This window comes from Paroedura picta, chromosome 1, assembly GCF_049243985.1.
Source record: "Paroedura picta isolate Pp20150507F chromosome 1, Ppicta_v3.0, whole genome shotgun sequence".
NCBI classification, from domain to species: Eukaryota; Metazoa; Chordata; class Lepidosauria; order Squamata; family Gekkonidae; genus Paroedura; species Paroedura picta.
In genome coordinates this window covers 42,683,387-42,698,413 of record NC_135369.1, presented here as the reverse complement: position 1 = coordinate 42,698,413, position 15,027 = coordinate 42,683,387, and the positions used below count along the sequence as shown (strand labels likewise).

The window sequence follows — 15,027 nt, the reverse complement described above, 5'->3', positions numbered from 1 at the left end:
TTCTTTTGTGATCTGTGCCTCCTTAGAGAGGGAGAAATCCAGGATCACCTCCAGATTCCTGGCAGAGTAAGCCACTGATAGCTGCATCCTGTCCAGGTTGAGCAATCATGCTTCCTCGCTTGGACCCTTCCTGCCCAGCCATAGGACCTCCATCTTTGAAGGGTTGAGGTTCAGACAATTCTGCTTGAGCCAGCTCGTCACTTCTTCCAGACATCTAGCTAAAGATTCTGGGGATGAATCAGGGCATCCGTCAGGAGGAAGAGCTGGGTGTCATGTGCAAATTGATGGCAACCCAGCCCAAACCTCTGCACCAAATGGGCAAGAGGGTACATAAAGATATTAAATAAGATTGGACAGATGACTGCCCCTTTTATACCCCTCTAATCAACATTTAAATATGTTGTGTTGGTAGATGAATGGAAATGAGATATAGGAGGGTGGAAATAGTATATAAGACTAGGAATAGTAAAAGTAGTGTTCATGGAAAAGAACAAGAGCTGTGTGCACTTGATCATTGGATATCATTGCCAAAAGTTCTATTTCCATAGACTTTCCTCAAACAGAAGATGCCTTCTGCATCAAGATGCCTTCTGAGATCTAATCTAATATTTGTTCATGAATACATAGATGGCAGTGAAGAACCATAAACTCTCTTCCTCCCCAACCGTCTTGGCTTCTGTCTCCTCAAACCCAAAACACTCCTCATTTTTGGAAATATTTTTTTGTTACTCCCAGAATTCAGGAATGTATGGAATCATTATGAATATCCCTGAACTGACCTGTAAATTTCCAGTGTCTTTTCAGCTCAGCCATACCTGAGTGCATCTTTCTGCATATAAACATCCATATATGCAGAAACTTCATATTGCAAGCATATTTGATCTCAGGAGCATGCAGAAGATGTCTTCTACTTGAAGGAGGACTATGTTACACTTAGAGCTAAGAGTGGTACATGACTGAGGTGAAATTAAGCCTAAAATGTAGTTGTATTTTGGCAAAAAGTTGCACAGTGGGAAGTAAGAGAACCACCACAGAGCCTATATATTATTGCATGAACTCTTTCAGAGGGGCTTACAGTAAGCATTATTCATTTATTTCCACATCCCATTTTTCAGAATCTAGTCCTCCAAAGTGATCAGTCAAGCAAGAGAAGAATAAGAACACAAAGGAATGAAAAGGGAAAGAACAGGAGGAAGATTGCTTTGTTCTTACACAGTCAAACTGAGCATTTATATTTGGTAGAGGCTAAGCAAGGTTTTCCTTGCTGGAATTCTTCCTGCCAAGATGGCAAGGAGCATAGTCACCTAGAAGCTCTTGGGCTGTCCCTTTACTTCTAGCCATTAGTGCAGCATTCTTTTTTTTCCTTGCTGGAGGAGCAGGTCCCTCCAGCTACATATTTTGTGGCTCATGACTGGGGTCACACTAGTTGTCTTCATTTTACTGTGGTGTTTCTAAGAGGGAGGGGGAGAATGGGACCCTGCTGGTGGGGGCCAGGATATCTTCTCTCTCAGTTGTGGCAGTTTCTTTTCTGCATATAGTTCTTTTATTCCAACCAGATGTGACATGATAAAGTATATGCCTCAGGGCATAGGGACATATGCCTTTCTGTGCCTCTGAGCATAGAGCAAGGGCCACTGGAAGAAGGGGGTAGTTATGCATTTCCAGGATTGTACAAAGGATTGGACTAAATTACCCTTGAGATATCTTCCAGCTCTTTGTTTCTCCGACAGTTTACTTTGGGTTTGGTTAGTTTACTGTTAGGCTGTTGTGTGGCACTGAAGACTGTAAGAACAGTAGGGGCAAGTTAGATGTTGAAATTCAGACACTTAGGAATACAAGAACAATATGAACTTTTTTATGATCAATTTATTTTTTCTCACTAGGATTTGCAACTAGAATATGCTCAAGGTCCCCAAGGCAGTTACTTCCTGGGTGCAAATAAGTGAGTATTTTAATAACAGGTGCATATTTTCCTCTCTCTCTCTCTCTCTCTCTCTCTCTCTCTCTCTCTCTCTTTTTGGTCTTTTAAGGCATTGGACTTCCTTTTTGCAGTGAAAGCATCTGTAAAAATGTAAAATAAAACAAGATAAAATCAGTGGGTATTTAAAGGCTTTTGTGATTATATATGGTTCAGGAATTATTGAGTTGATAGCTATATGAAAGGCTGCTTTCTTACGTGCATCTGTATCCCAGTATGTCCATGTGCCTGCGCATATATACGTCTAGATTGTCTCAAATATATGTTGCTTTGGAAGATGATATATACAGCTTTGAGGGAAATCATTCTGTGAAAATACTAGGGTTGCATAATTTAGTTTGTTGATTCAGTTAATTTTTAAACATTTTGATTGACTGAAAGATTCTCCCCCATCACCCGAGCAGCTTACAGTTATTTAAAAGAACTGTAGATGGCAAGCGCCATTTTAAGAAGCCTTTTTCTTTTTCTGAGTGTGCTTCTTAAAACTAACAGTCTGTTGTTGAACTAATCTTTTCTCACATGAAAATTTATGGCAATAAATTTCTTGCTAATAAATGGCAATAAAATTCTTGCAAATAAATTATTAGCAAGAATTAGTGCCATCTGAAGATTTCTTCAAGCAATCTATAGACTTGCTGCAATCTATAGACTTGCAAATATGTTAAGCTGGGGAACTAATCCATTCTTGACTCTAGTTGCACCAGTATTTTTTATGGCATAACATTATTTTTAAGGAAGTTTTTTAACATTAGTGGCTATATTAAGATAAAACTAAATCTGATTATAGAGATGATTCTCTGCTGCAGTAATTAGAATGCTGCTGTACAGCTAAATAGCTTATTCTAATAGTTGTCTATAATTAGTCTGATAAATGAATCTTCAATCTGAAATGAATAAATGTTACATCTAATCTCTTGAGCAATTGATGTAATTTATTGCATGGCTTACATATGTCAAATCATATTTTAAAGTGTCTAAAAATATGTGCTTTTGCTAAGTGTGTCCAGTCCTTGAATTTTACTTCTATTTTTAAAGGAGTCTTCTAAAATCAGTTGAAGAAGAACTGCATCAGCGGTAATTCTTAACTTCCTTTTTTCTCTTGATTGCAAAATCCTTTCTCTTGCACACACATTCTTGTGTCTGTCGCAGTCTGGCGGTGCTCATTTGGCCGTGGTCTTGTCAGTTGTATAAGAAACCTCCTTGCTTATCTGTCTTGCATCCACTGATTGAATAAAAAAAACAAGATACCTACATTAAAGGTGCAGGAAACAAATCTTTGATGAGTTTATAAATTGCTCTAAGATGTAGTACCCTGTTTAATTCCATAGGGGACATGTGGCACATCTAGAAGATGAGGAAGATGTGGACAGTGATGATGCTAAACAGTAAGTTTTGGTAGTTGTAGAGTATGTGCACTTCATAGGTAACTGAGGAAAGTTAGTTCAAACCGTGTCCTGCTTATGAACATATCTTACCTGTTGGAATATTGCTCTCCCTTATAGGGCCTATGCTGGCAGCCAAAACAGGTACATTTTGCTGCTGCTTTCTTCATTGACTTAGGCAGAACCACTGTGAAGTTTTCTATTGACAAAGGAAGGAACGTAAGCAGGGAGATAAGAACTAGTATGTGAGCTGAGCAGTCTAAGATACAAATGTTGCCTTTTTAGGATTTAAAACATTTTGCCAAAGAACATATGCATGTACACCAGAACTGCAGAAACTCAACAAAACATGTTAGTTGCACCTGTGGCTCCAGTATGGAAAAGCCAGTGTCATCCTAAATTCTCAATAAAGGCCCTTTCCCACTTTCTCAGATGCAAAAGCGACTGGCTTTTTTTAAGGTAATGAATATTAACAGATTTTAATAATATCAAATAAATACTACTGATTCATCTCTTTCATTTTATCTTTATGGACTAGGATCCAACTAGAAGTAGGACTTCAAAGGATAAATTTAGGTGATCAGTAGGAGCAGCTTTGCTTGCCAGGCTGTGGGGCAGGCAGCCCTCTCTCCTGCCTTTACTAACTGTTCCCATTAAACGGTGTAAACTGCTAGCTATCCAGGTGCATTTGTGTTGTGGTTTCATGGAATACTTGGCTGTAATCAAATAATTGACAGTCATTTGGCAATATTTGTCCTATTAGTTGACTGCCAAACAGCATCCCAAGGTTTTTATTTGTTGTGACATTATATGAACAGGAGCACTGTTCTGTTTGGCATGATAAAGGCCCAGGTATTGAACATTTATTTCCATTTCAGGGAACATTTCTGAGTTTGTATACCTGGGGGAGTTCTGCAAAGCTGTCTAAGGTTTCCTTAACTTTAATCTATGTATTTTTCTTTGAACAGTAAGTTAATGCAGGTGGAACCTGGTATAACGAGCCTGTATTTTCATAGCCTATGAATAGTAATCTGTATTTACAAAAGGCCATAAAGATGCTCTTGTTTAACAGGGCAATATTGGCGCTTGGAAAAAGGCAGTCAAGGCAAAATGTGTTTCCCCAGCAATATGCAGGGAATCAAATCAGTACCCTAAACCAGAAGTCTGGGTAAATAAAGTACTTTATGTACAGTTTTAATTTCTTGCCGGGTATCTTGTTTTCTATGACTGGGCTTTTGGATTTTATTTTCTTCTTCAAGAAAGATGGGCCTATTTGGAGACAAACGTGTGTTGGCAAAATGTCTTGCTATATGTTTTAACAAGCAAACTGACACACACAAATGTTTTTTAAAAGGCTAGTTGTGCAGATTTTATCATAGCATGTCATCGCAGCAGCTTCTTTTGAAAAAAGTCTGGCTGCTGTACAACACACAGTTGCCCACATTTGTCCCATTGCTTTTTGTGGGAACGGTGCTTAAAATTGAACATGGGTCTGTAGCTCTAAAAATTCCTCTTGCTAAATTCTCACTCTATAATTCAGCATACCTTAAATTCTCACTTTTGCATTCTGCCTTCTTTGCCTCTTAAATCATTTTCTCTTATAATCACACATTTTAGCCCGAAATGACTGGTGCTCAAATTGGTGATTTGATTCTTACTAGGTGTTGGGTTCCTAATTTTAGTTTCTTAAAGCATGCTTGAAAAATGTTTACTGTAAATTCCAATTTACCAAACAATTTTGTGAATTTCCATCTAGAACAGGCAACTTGTTCTTAAAAGAGGGCAATATCTGAAATTCGTCCTGAACTGAAGTACTGAAGAATATTTGCATATTTTTATTGCATTTAGCATAATTTGCATATTATTTTCATTACCACAGTGGATTCTAAACTACTGTGGAGGAGGCATTCTGCTTTTATTATTTTGAAAATGTCACACACAGAGATGAAATTTGACCCTGGATAATTACATGTATTTAGATATGGTATTTGCGGGGCGGGGGGCATCTGGCTTAATTTTTAAAGCTTGATTCTTTTTGGCACTGCCTTCTGAACTCTTTCTGCAGTAATGAGGTTAGAATCTTGTATCCTCATACAGTAGAATGGGAATTTTCAGATACTCTTAGGAACTCATTGACTGTGTCAAAATGATCCTGGGGTTTTTGTATTGACCATCTAGATTTATATCAGTTCACCCAAGATATTATATACTATGCTTTTTAATGGTTGTGGGATATTTATCATTAATGTTTGATTTCCTTCTTTAAGTTCAACTATGAAGGCTAAAGTGCCACCTCCTTTACCACCAAAGGTAAGGAACCTTGTCATTTGCTGTAGGAAACATACATAAAATCTTTCAAATTCACAGTTAACACATCAGCATCCATACAAAGAAACAGGTCATGAAACTGTTTTATTAACATACTGCCATTGAAGTATATGGCAGTACTCTGAGCAATCAGAAAACAAAATATAGTGCCTACCTCAGGGAACTTGTGACTTAAATTTAAATAGTGGGGAAAACTAGAGTTCAGGGAGGGAACAGACTGGCACAAGAGTAATAGGAAATTAATATAAGCAGCTGCAGTTACATGCATTTTTGGTTCCGTTGGAGTTAAGGACTACAAAAATCATCCAAAGTCTTCACACACAAAGGTGAATTTTGAGGAGATGTTGAAGGAAAAGAGAGGAGCAGCACCCAGTGGTGGTGGCAGGCAGTTTCAGGGATTAGAAACAGCAAAGGGAATGTCATTGAAGGGAGCAAAAGTTACATCAACAGCTGAGTGGCTGAGTTGGAACCATGAAAGTTATGGAAGGAGGAGGAAGATCTGGTAAGATAAGGTTTTGCAAAGTCTAGGAATTTGTCCTGGGAGCAGAATGGCATATAGAGTGAGGTTGGGGATTTGAGCATGGGTGTCACATGGAATGGGAGAAATTAGTGGCAAGTAATCTGCATAGAACTTGTAGTTGTTGTAATTGGGACAGATCTCACTGCTACTGCTTAAATATTCAGTGTTTTATTTTATTATGTATTTTAATCATCTGTGCTTCAGGTATATTTTATAGAAATAACAGAATACAAATATTTAAATAAATACATTTGTAAGCCATTTCAAGAGCCACATTTTAGTTGAAAAGTGAGGTGAAACAGTAAATAAAATTAAGACTTCACAAGTTCAAAGATGTTTTCACTGACTATTACAATAAAGGGTTTTGATATCTATATCACAATGTAGGAAATATTCCAAGTCAAAGATATAAACAAGAAGAAAACCAAAATTATTGGATATGAGTCTTGCTGAAAGAACTGAGGAAATTGTATTAGAACATTGTGGTGTGCAGTGGTCCAAAACCCATTGAATACCTTTTGGTCTTATTTTGCTTCATGTATGAGAGCTGGCATGGCATCATGGATAGAGTACCAGACCTGGGAAATGCAGGTTCTAATCTCCAGTCTACAATGGACACTCTCTGGGAGAGCTTGGGCCAGTCACATTCTCTCAGCCTAAGTACTTCACAGTGTGGTTGTTCTGAGAAAATGGAGAAGGGAAGAACAATGTTCTAAGCAGCTTTGGGTCACCACTGTGGGGGAAAGTGTGACATAAATAAATAAACGTGCAAATGCATATGACCAAGCTTTTTAATAGTTTTATTATGCAGCATCCAAAGTATGGTTGGGAGCCAGTGATTTTGGAAGCAGTGTTTAGATAGAAGAGGGGAGCTTAAGATTTGATGTGGGAAGAAGAGCAAATTGTTTTATAAGCACCTGTTCACTACCCAGAGGAGTCCCAAAGTGGCTTCTAATCATCATTCCAATCTTCTCCCCTGTGAGTTAAGTGAGGCTGAGAGAGCTCTAGTAGAACTAGCCACCTCTCTTGTACAGTTTCAGTGTCTCAGTCATTTAGTGCCAGCTAGTGGACCAGGCTCCCTTGCATGGTAGGCCTGCAAGGACCTCTGGGGTGGTACCTCAGTATACTTTCTGAAATTTCCTCTTCCCTTCCACCTGGCAAGCTCCATAGCCTCTCCCTTTTCTTTGCCATTTACAAACCTACCTTTAAGTACTTTTAGTACTTCATATCTTCAGCAGTATTATTTATTTCAGCTATATTGCACCTTTCTCCACAGTGGGGAACAGAGCTGTTTACATTATTATCCTGTCCTCCTTTTTAACCATACAACAGTCCTGTGAGGTAGGTTAGGCTGAATGTATGTGACTGGTCCAAATATATCCAGTGAGCTCCCACAGGAAGATAGAATTCGAACCTGGGTCTCCCAGACCTTACTCTGATGCTGTAACTGCTGTGCCACACAGGCTTTCACAGGATGGCTGCTGTTGAACAATAACAAGCAGCCAGACCTAATTAAGTCACGCAAGTCATGTGGTATCAAGCCACCCAGAGGTTGCTTCTTGTTCTAAGTTTGCCAGCCTCCAAATGGGACCTGGAGAGCTCCCAAAATTACAATGGAATGTCAGACAACAGAGACCCGTCCCCCTGCAGAAAATAACTGATTTGAAAGGAGGCTATGTCACCATATTCAGCTGGGGCTTCCCCCCCAAACCCTGCCGTCCTCAGATTTTACTACAAAGTGTCCAGAAATTTCCCATCCTGGATCAGGCAAATCTAGTCAGGCCTGTGCTCAGTGAGTCCTCCCTCAAAGGCCGGAGTAGACCTAGAAAATGACCCCTCCTCCTGCTGTTTTACTCAAAGAAACCCAGCATGTAATACTGTGGTTGCCTAATAACAGCCATTGAGGAGATCCATTACTTAAAGCTGCACATGTTCCTTTTATTATTTTGGATTTTTTAATCTCCCAATTCTAAATTTTTAAAATTTTTATATTTCACATTTGTTTTCAAACTTGGAACGATTTTTAGGTGTATAGAAAATCCATCTTGCCCGTTCACAGCTCCAGTCACTGGATTCAAATAGCCAAAGATTTGTCTGCCTTCACCATTAGAATGTAAGATTATTTTTCTTTGTCCAGGATTGTCATATATAAGACTTAGACAATGAGGGTAATGTGATATAAACACCAAAAATATTGCTAAATAAAGCTGTCTGTAATCATTTGTACTTTTTCAGCCTAAATCCATCTGCATACCACAGGAGACACATTCTTCTGAAGATGATAATCAAGGAACTATTAAAAGATGCCCTGTTTCAGAGAGTCCTGCAAGATCCAGCACACAGGTCCCGCCTAGACCACCCCCTCCTCGGTTACCTCCACAGAAATCAAATGTTTTAGGTAATGAGTGATATTGCAAAACATATGGAGGGTTTTTTCAAAGCAAATAAAGGAAGTACAGCTTGGATTAGAATTCTTATGCATGTATCCAAGAAGTAACCTAAATGAACTAACTAACTAAGTAACTTACTTACTTACTTACTTACTTACTTACTACATTTCTGTCCCACCCTGTCTCAATTGACTCATGCTAGTGTGGGTGAATTACAAAAGCAACATTTGGAAATCCCATATTTTGATGGCTTTCTTCACACAATTGGGAATAAAAATTCTATATTGGGTAGTTTAGCGTATGTATGTTTAAACTATTTTCTGGTACAGTTGCTGGCTTTCTGGAGCTCTGCCACTGAAGACTTTACTCTTTCAAGATGTATGTATATGAGTGGAATAATGAACCTACCCAAACACTGCAATCACTTTCTGAAGCTCTGCTGCATGTGCTCCTACCTCCTGAAATTAGAGGGGCCGGGGGTGGCCACACAGGAGAGGCACCAAAACTCTGGTTGTCAGACATTTAACAGTGATATGAACATATAATGGTTATGTTGACCCCCTCTCCAATAACCAATGATGGGCCAGTGGGGGGGGGTATGCACACTGCCATGCTTCCCATATTCTGCACAATCGTGCAACTTTGGGGTTTTCAGAAAGCCTGGAAAATCTTTCAGGGGGTTCTCAATGGTAAAAAAGTTGAGAAAGGCTGCCCTAGAGTGACTTGTGTGTCCCCTTCTGTGGCCATCTTCTTCCAGTGAGTAAAGACTTTTTGTTTTCTTAGGTGTTCCTTCAATGATCCTCCCTTCTTGGCCAGTGTTTTGTGTCTTTTTGTTTTGTTTTTAATGGCTTTTAACATGGGATCTTACTGTTTATGGCTTTTAATTTGTTAGAAATCTTGGTGATCCTTATCAGGGCAGAAAAGGAGGGTTATAAATGTTGTAAAATAAAATGAATATATGATTTAACAGATCATATATTCTAGTTAGCAATCTAGTTAACAGATCTAGTTAGCAATCTAGGATTGCTAACACAGTAAGATATAGTTGGTTAGAGATTCAGAATACTTCGACCCTCACTGGGTGATGCTAAACAAGTCATTCTGTCCACCTAGCATTTCTCATATGATTCATTGAAGAGTAAGACAGGCAAAAGGAGAACTGTATTGTTTACCCCAAATGCTGAATTCCAAGGGGTAAGCTGGGATTTACTATATAATAGTAAACTGGGCGAAGTAATAATACTTGGGCCAACAACATCCAAGAGTCTCTAGGTATTCTAATAACCCTTGGTGTGGGGAAAACAAGGCTTCTTTCATTTATTCTTTTAAAAAGATTGCTCTCCCTAAATGGCATGATGAGGACTGAAAACACTCTGGAAGGGAAAGAATGCTGAGGGCAGGAAAAGTTGTGTTTGGGAAAATCAGCCAACTCAAGTACCTGGGAATGTAGAGATGCCTGAGGAGGGAGATTTTTGGTGGGCTGAGGTAGGATTTCCAAATTATCCTCCCTCCCCCCCCCCCCCGGCCATGATTCCTCACAGGCTTCCAGCTTGTAGAAATACAATAAAGAAATCAAAAAGTGTGCGTGGGAGGAGGTGGCTTTATATTATAATCAAGGATTTTCTTCATTTACCTTTAAATATTTCTTATTAAGGTAATGGATTCAGTTCTGTACAGCTAAATGGTGACAGAGATGGATCCCCCCATCAGGAATCAAATGAAAACAGACACACTAATATCTCTAGGAAAGAAAAGAAGGAAATGCTGGTAGGTAGTCTTACATTTCTGCTTACAGAAAATCAAAGTGGACTCCTCTCTGATTTCATAGAACACGACGTGCTTGTTAGGTTTTACTGTATTTTAGAAGTCAAACATTCTGTGGTGCACCAGAGGTACCAAGAATGTACAGGTGCTCTAGAAAAGGCTTGTCTACATTAAATTAATAGATTACTGTACCGCTGGAAAGGATGCTAACATTAGATGAGCAATGTCTTAAATACTATTGTGCTTTTATATCAGTGAGATTTTTTTGGAAAAGGCCAGCTACAGTGGGTTAGATCCAGTGCAAAATTTCCACTTGTCTAGAGCTCTCGTGCAAGTGAAAAACCAAGGAAACGACCGTGGTATCTACTTGTGCAAAGATTTCATTCCCACTGTTTTATCAAGGTTTTTTTGTAGCTGCTTCCTGAACACTATAATATTAAAGGCAGAAAGCACTTGGTGTTGCATGAAGATCTTGCACTAGTGGAACTGTGTTCAGTCCATTTGTTTCCATTTACACATCACTAGACTAGATTTTGCTCTTGATTTTATATCATGTTCACAGTTGATTATATTTTTCTGAAGTCTAGTATCTGCCAGTTTCGTTTCTGTATGCCATGTTTGCTCAAAGCTTCTTACAATTTGCATTTTTCCCCAGAAGCCAATTAGTAATGGTTTGCCTCCTACACCAAAAGTACATGTAAGTATTCCAAATGAGATGAAGTATCGCTTAGTACAATTTCTATTAAAGATTAAACAAGTTCAGAGTTTAAAATGTTGTACCTGTTACAACAAATATGTTGCTCAACTAGTTTTAACGCAGGGAGATGGCTGTTCCATAAGGGACTAAATTACTATGGATGCCTCTCTCACAAATGTTGAAAGAAAGCACCGCAAAAGATTGAGCTCCTATTGACTCTTCTGCCATGTTCACATCAACTCTTCTCTGGAGGCTTATGGTGAGACCACCTGATTTTAGTATTCAGTGAAGGCCTCCAAGGAGAGAGCCACGTGTGTGAGAGAAAAACAGAGCATACTATATAGATATGAGAGAGTGTTGTGCGGGGCAGCTGGGCAGATCCTCTGTGCTTCTGCAGATTATTGTGATGTTTCTTGACACGGGATCCCTCAGTGTTTCTAAAAATGAATTGGATTTTTTTTCTTTCATTGTTCAAAAATGCATAGGATTTATATGTAGCAGCAAGCACAGTAGGGTTGGCCTGTGTGGACCCTGTTGTTTCCACTCTATATGCAACCGAGCTACTTTAGTGACTTGAGCCTCCATAGAAAGAGAGGCATCAAAGGTCACTCCCAAATTCCCGGCAACTGGTGCAAGTGTTAATTGCATCCCATCCAGGCATGGGAGACACGCTTCCTGGTCCTGCCCTCTTCTCCCCAGCCACAGGACCTCCGTCTTGGAGGGGTTGAGTTTCAGGCAACTCTGCCTGAGCCATCCAGACACTGCTTCCAAACAACTGGCAAATGTATTTGGGGGGTAATCTGGCCGGCCTTCCATTAGGAAGTAGAGCAGGGTGTCATCCGCATATTGGTGACATCCCAGCCCATAGCCCCAGACCAGCTGGGCTAGAGGGCACATATAGATGTTAAAAAGCGTAGTCTAAACAGACCTAGCTCTCTCAACCTTTCCTTATACATCTTGGTCTCCAAACCCCTCACCATTTTCATTGCACTCCTCTGGACAAAATAGAAAATACAAAATAGTTTGAAGAAGGAGCAGATGGTGGGTAGAGGACAAAAAGATACCTACAGACGACACCAAAACAGCACAGGGATTTGATAAGTAAGATATTTCCTTAGTAGTTTGTTCTGCTTCATATAATGCACTAATGCCAAGATTAATACCTGAATTAGAGAATATTCAGTGCAGCCCTATATATATGTCCTCTATTTACTTGGGTTTTATTTATTACAGATGGGTGCTTGCTTTTCAAAGGTTTTCAATGGATGCCCCTTAAAAATCCATTGTGCGACTTCATGGATAAATCCTGACACAAGAGGTAATCATTTAATCATTTAATGTAATAATAATGTGGTGTATTCTAGTTGCCCGTTGGAATCCCTCAAACTTCCTCTCTTCAAGGAAATGTTCTTTGCTGTTGCACTAAGACAGAGCTGCAAAGCCATTATCAGATTTGCAGGACAGTGTTCCAGTCTCTTAGTCAGGGGTTATAATTTATTTTTGTCTGCAGTTGATTGTCCAAGATGTCCACATGGCCTTAATAAATCTAATGGTCTTAGGTCAGCTACCATCCAGACATAATCACCAGTCTTATACAAGGGGAAAATCTTACTCCAGCTTTCTTTATATACTTTTCAGACTTGAGGTGGGTTTATTTTTCTTCAATTGTCTTGGGATTTTACAATAATGAAAAGCGTGGTGCAATTAATAAAGTTGCTGTACTGCTATTTACCCTGACTCTACCCTGAATAAGGCCTCATTTACTCATGCAGCAAAATGAGGAGGTAGAACCTTGGTGAGCTAGAACAGACGAAACCATTCAGAATGCATTTTGAAAGACTCGTGTAAGCAGAAATCTTCCTGCAAGAAGAAACACCAAGCCTCTAACGATAATCACTATCTGCAGTTCTGATTTTCTGCTTAACAGTAAAGAGCATATTATATTGTGAGTTTCTCACAATATTATATTGTGAGTGATCTGAAGTGGGACAACCCATTCTTTCAAGCTGGGCCTCAGTGACCTCATTCCTGTCTCATTTTAGAGATGTAGCTTAAGTGTCTTCATATAGGACAATACTGATAGTAACTTACCATGGTTTCCCTATCTAGCTATCAGGACTGGCCAAAAGGATTTTTCACTTGTTACAGTTCTGCATTTTACAGTTAGAGTCTTAATGTTTTCATTTGCTTGCTTATAGACCAGTACTTGATATTTGGTGCAGAGGAAGGAATTTACACCTTAAATCTTAATGAACTCCATGAAACTTCAATGGAACAGGTTTGTTTTGAGGGGATTTTTTCTTTTCCTCCTTATAGTGGTGTAGCATTTAACTAGTGTTTTAAAATGGACAACTATATAATTTTGTTTTCAGCTTAGTTCAGTATATTTTGTTTCTATTGTTATTAAGTGTTTCCATTAAAATGTTATTAGACTAACTAGTTCTTATCTGTGTCAGAATTCAAAGGCAGTGATTGCCAATAAATGGGTGACAGTCATGGGACTGAGTCCATAACCTGAAAATAATGCATATATATACTTTTTCTGAGGAGGGACCCCAAGATACATTTTAGTGCCCTAGCGGCCACTTTTTTATTTATTTATAATGTGCCTGGCATTTTGTTCATGCTCTGAGGAGTTTACAGTCCTAGATTGAGATGACAAAGGAAGTGGAAGAATGTATTACATTCTAATTATGTTATTTTGGATTTTGTTTCATCTTGGAAAAAGAAATTTTTACTTATTTAAATGTTTTTTCTGACCTTTCCCATAGCTCAGGGTGGCTAAGGTGTTGTGCCAGGGGCTTTGTACATAGTAATTTTGTGTACTTGCCCCCCCAAAATTCAGTTGTATTTAAAAACATTTAAATGCTGCCTTTCCATTCAGTTTGGGGTTCCCAAGACAGCAGACAATCAAAAACATTAAAGCAAGCTTTAAAACACACAATATTAAACCCCTTAAAAACAACAATTTAAGAAAACATACAGTTCAAGAACATACATTTTGTATCTATAATCCGATATCTCACCTGGTAACTTTATAGTCAGCTATGCTTGTTGGGGACAGAATTTGAATCAGGGCCACAGTACTGGTTGGGAAAGTTAATTCTGTCTCCTGGGGAGGGGGGGAACTTCCCATCACCCAGAGTGTGTTAAGCCCTGCACAGGGAGAGGCCAGTCCAATAACTGTTTTGGGGTGGGATTTCTCTTGGGATAAAGGGAAAGAGTTAAACTTCCCACCTATCCCAGCACTATGCCACAATCAAAATCAAAGGCTATTCACATTTTAATTATATGCTGGGAGGTCCTATCATTAATTCCTCCCATCCCATGTAGTATGTGGTTTACATGTTTTCTGTTTTCAGGATCTACTGCAAGGCTTCAATTTGTCTTAGACAGTCTGATGTGGTCTATGCAGCAATCAGCCCGAACTGCAGTGGCCAACAAAGTTTAACGTTACTATTTAACACAGTAAACAGGCAATTTCCCAGCCCTCCATTCCATTGCAGTATTTTGAATCAGTCTCTTACCCTTCCCTTTTCAGTTGGAGTTATATGAACATACTGATACTGACATGGTCTTCACTGCCAGTTTTTCTCAGATGGAAACACTAAATTACTGTTTCATGAACTGTAATGTAATGCAGCCATAGTGCATGCATATGTTCTGGCCTTTGTGGGGGTTTTCAAGGGAAGACTTTGGCTGTTGTAATCTTTGGCAAATGCCACAAACTTTGGTCACAAACAAGATGGTCTTAATAAGAGAGCTGCTCTGCATCAAGTAGCGATCTTCTATTCAGTCTGATACCAATTCCAAATGAATGTACTACTTACCTTAATGTACTTCTTCCTTTGTATTTTCTTTATCAGTTATTTCCCCGACGATGCACATGGCTGTATGTAATGAATAATTGCTTACTATCAATATCTGGTAAGACTTTTTATAATTAGACATTTTAAATGCTTGTTTTT

At 38.9% G+C, this 15,027-nt stretch overlaps 1 protein-coding gene and 1 long non-coding RNA gene across 12 annotated transcripts in view; one reads left to right on the top strand and one right to left on the bottom strand.

Annotated features, from left to right (window-relative positions):
• Positions 1-15,027, top strand: part of MAP4K3 (mitogen-activated protein kinase kinase kinase kinase 3) — a 76,666-nt gene that overhangs the window by 49,930 nt on the left and 11,709 nt on the right. For 2 of the 11 annotated variants that reach the window (XM_077335656.1, XM_077335631.1), the window contains 11 exons: positions 1,884-1,942; positions 3,014-3,052; positions 3,307-3,363; positions 4,433-4,528; positions 5,628-5,670; positions 8,444-8,606; positions 10,253-10,365; positions 11,018-11,059; positions 12,293-12,377; positions 13,258-13,337; positions 14,926-14,986. In XM_077335656.1, the coding sequence (XP_077191771.1) occupies positions 1,884-1,942; positions 3,014-3,052; positions 3,307-3,363; positions 4,433-4,528; positions 5,628-5,670; positions 8,444-8,606; positions 10,253-10,365; positions 11,018-11,059; positions 12,293-12,377; positions 13,258-13,337; positions 14,926-14,986 (838 nt within the window). The remainder of the gene's footprint in view (positions 1-1,883; positions 1,943-3,013; positions 3,053-3,306; positions 3,364-4,432; positions 4,529-5,627; positions 5,671-8,443; positions 8,607-10,252; positions 10,366-11,017; positions 11,060-12,292; positions 12,378-13,257; positions 13,338-14,925; positions 14,987-15,027) is intronic. The other 9 variants (XM_077335676.1, XM_077335647.1, XM_077335703.1 and 6 more) reach the window with 5 other exon arrangements.
• Positions 2,862-14,954, bottom strand: LOC143836435 (uncharacterized). Its single transcript, XR_013230610.1, has 3 exons — positions 14,890-14,954; positions 3,454-3,559; positions 2,862-3,200 (listed from the first exon to the last, which is right to left on the bottom strand). It is a non-coding gene; the product is annotated as an uncharacterized LOC143836435 (long non-coding RNA).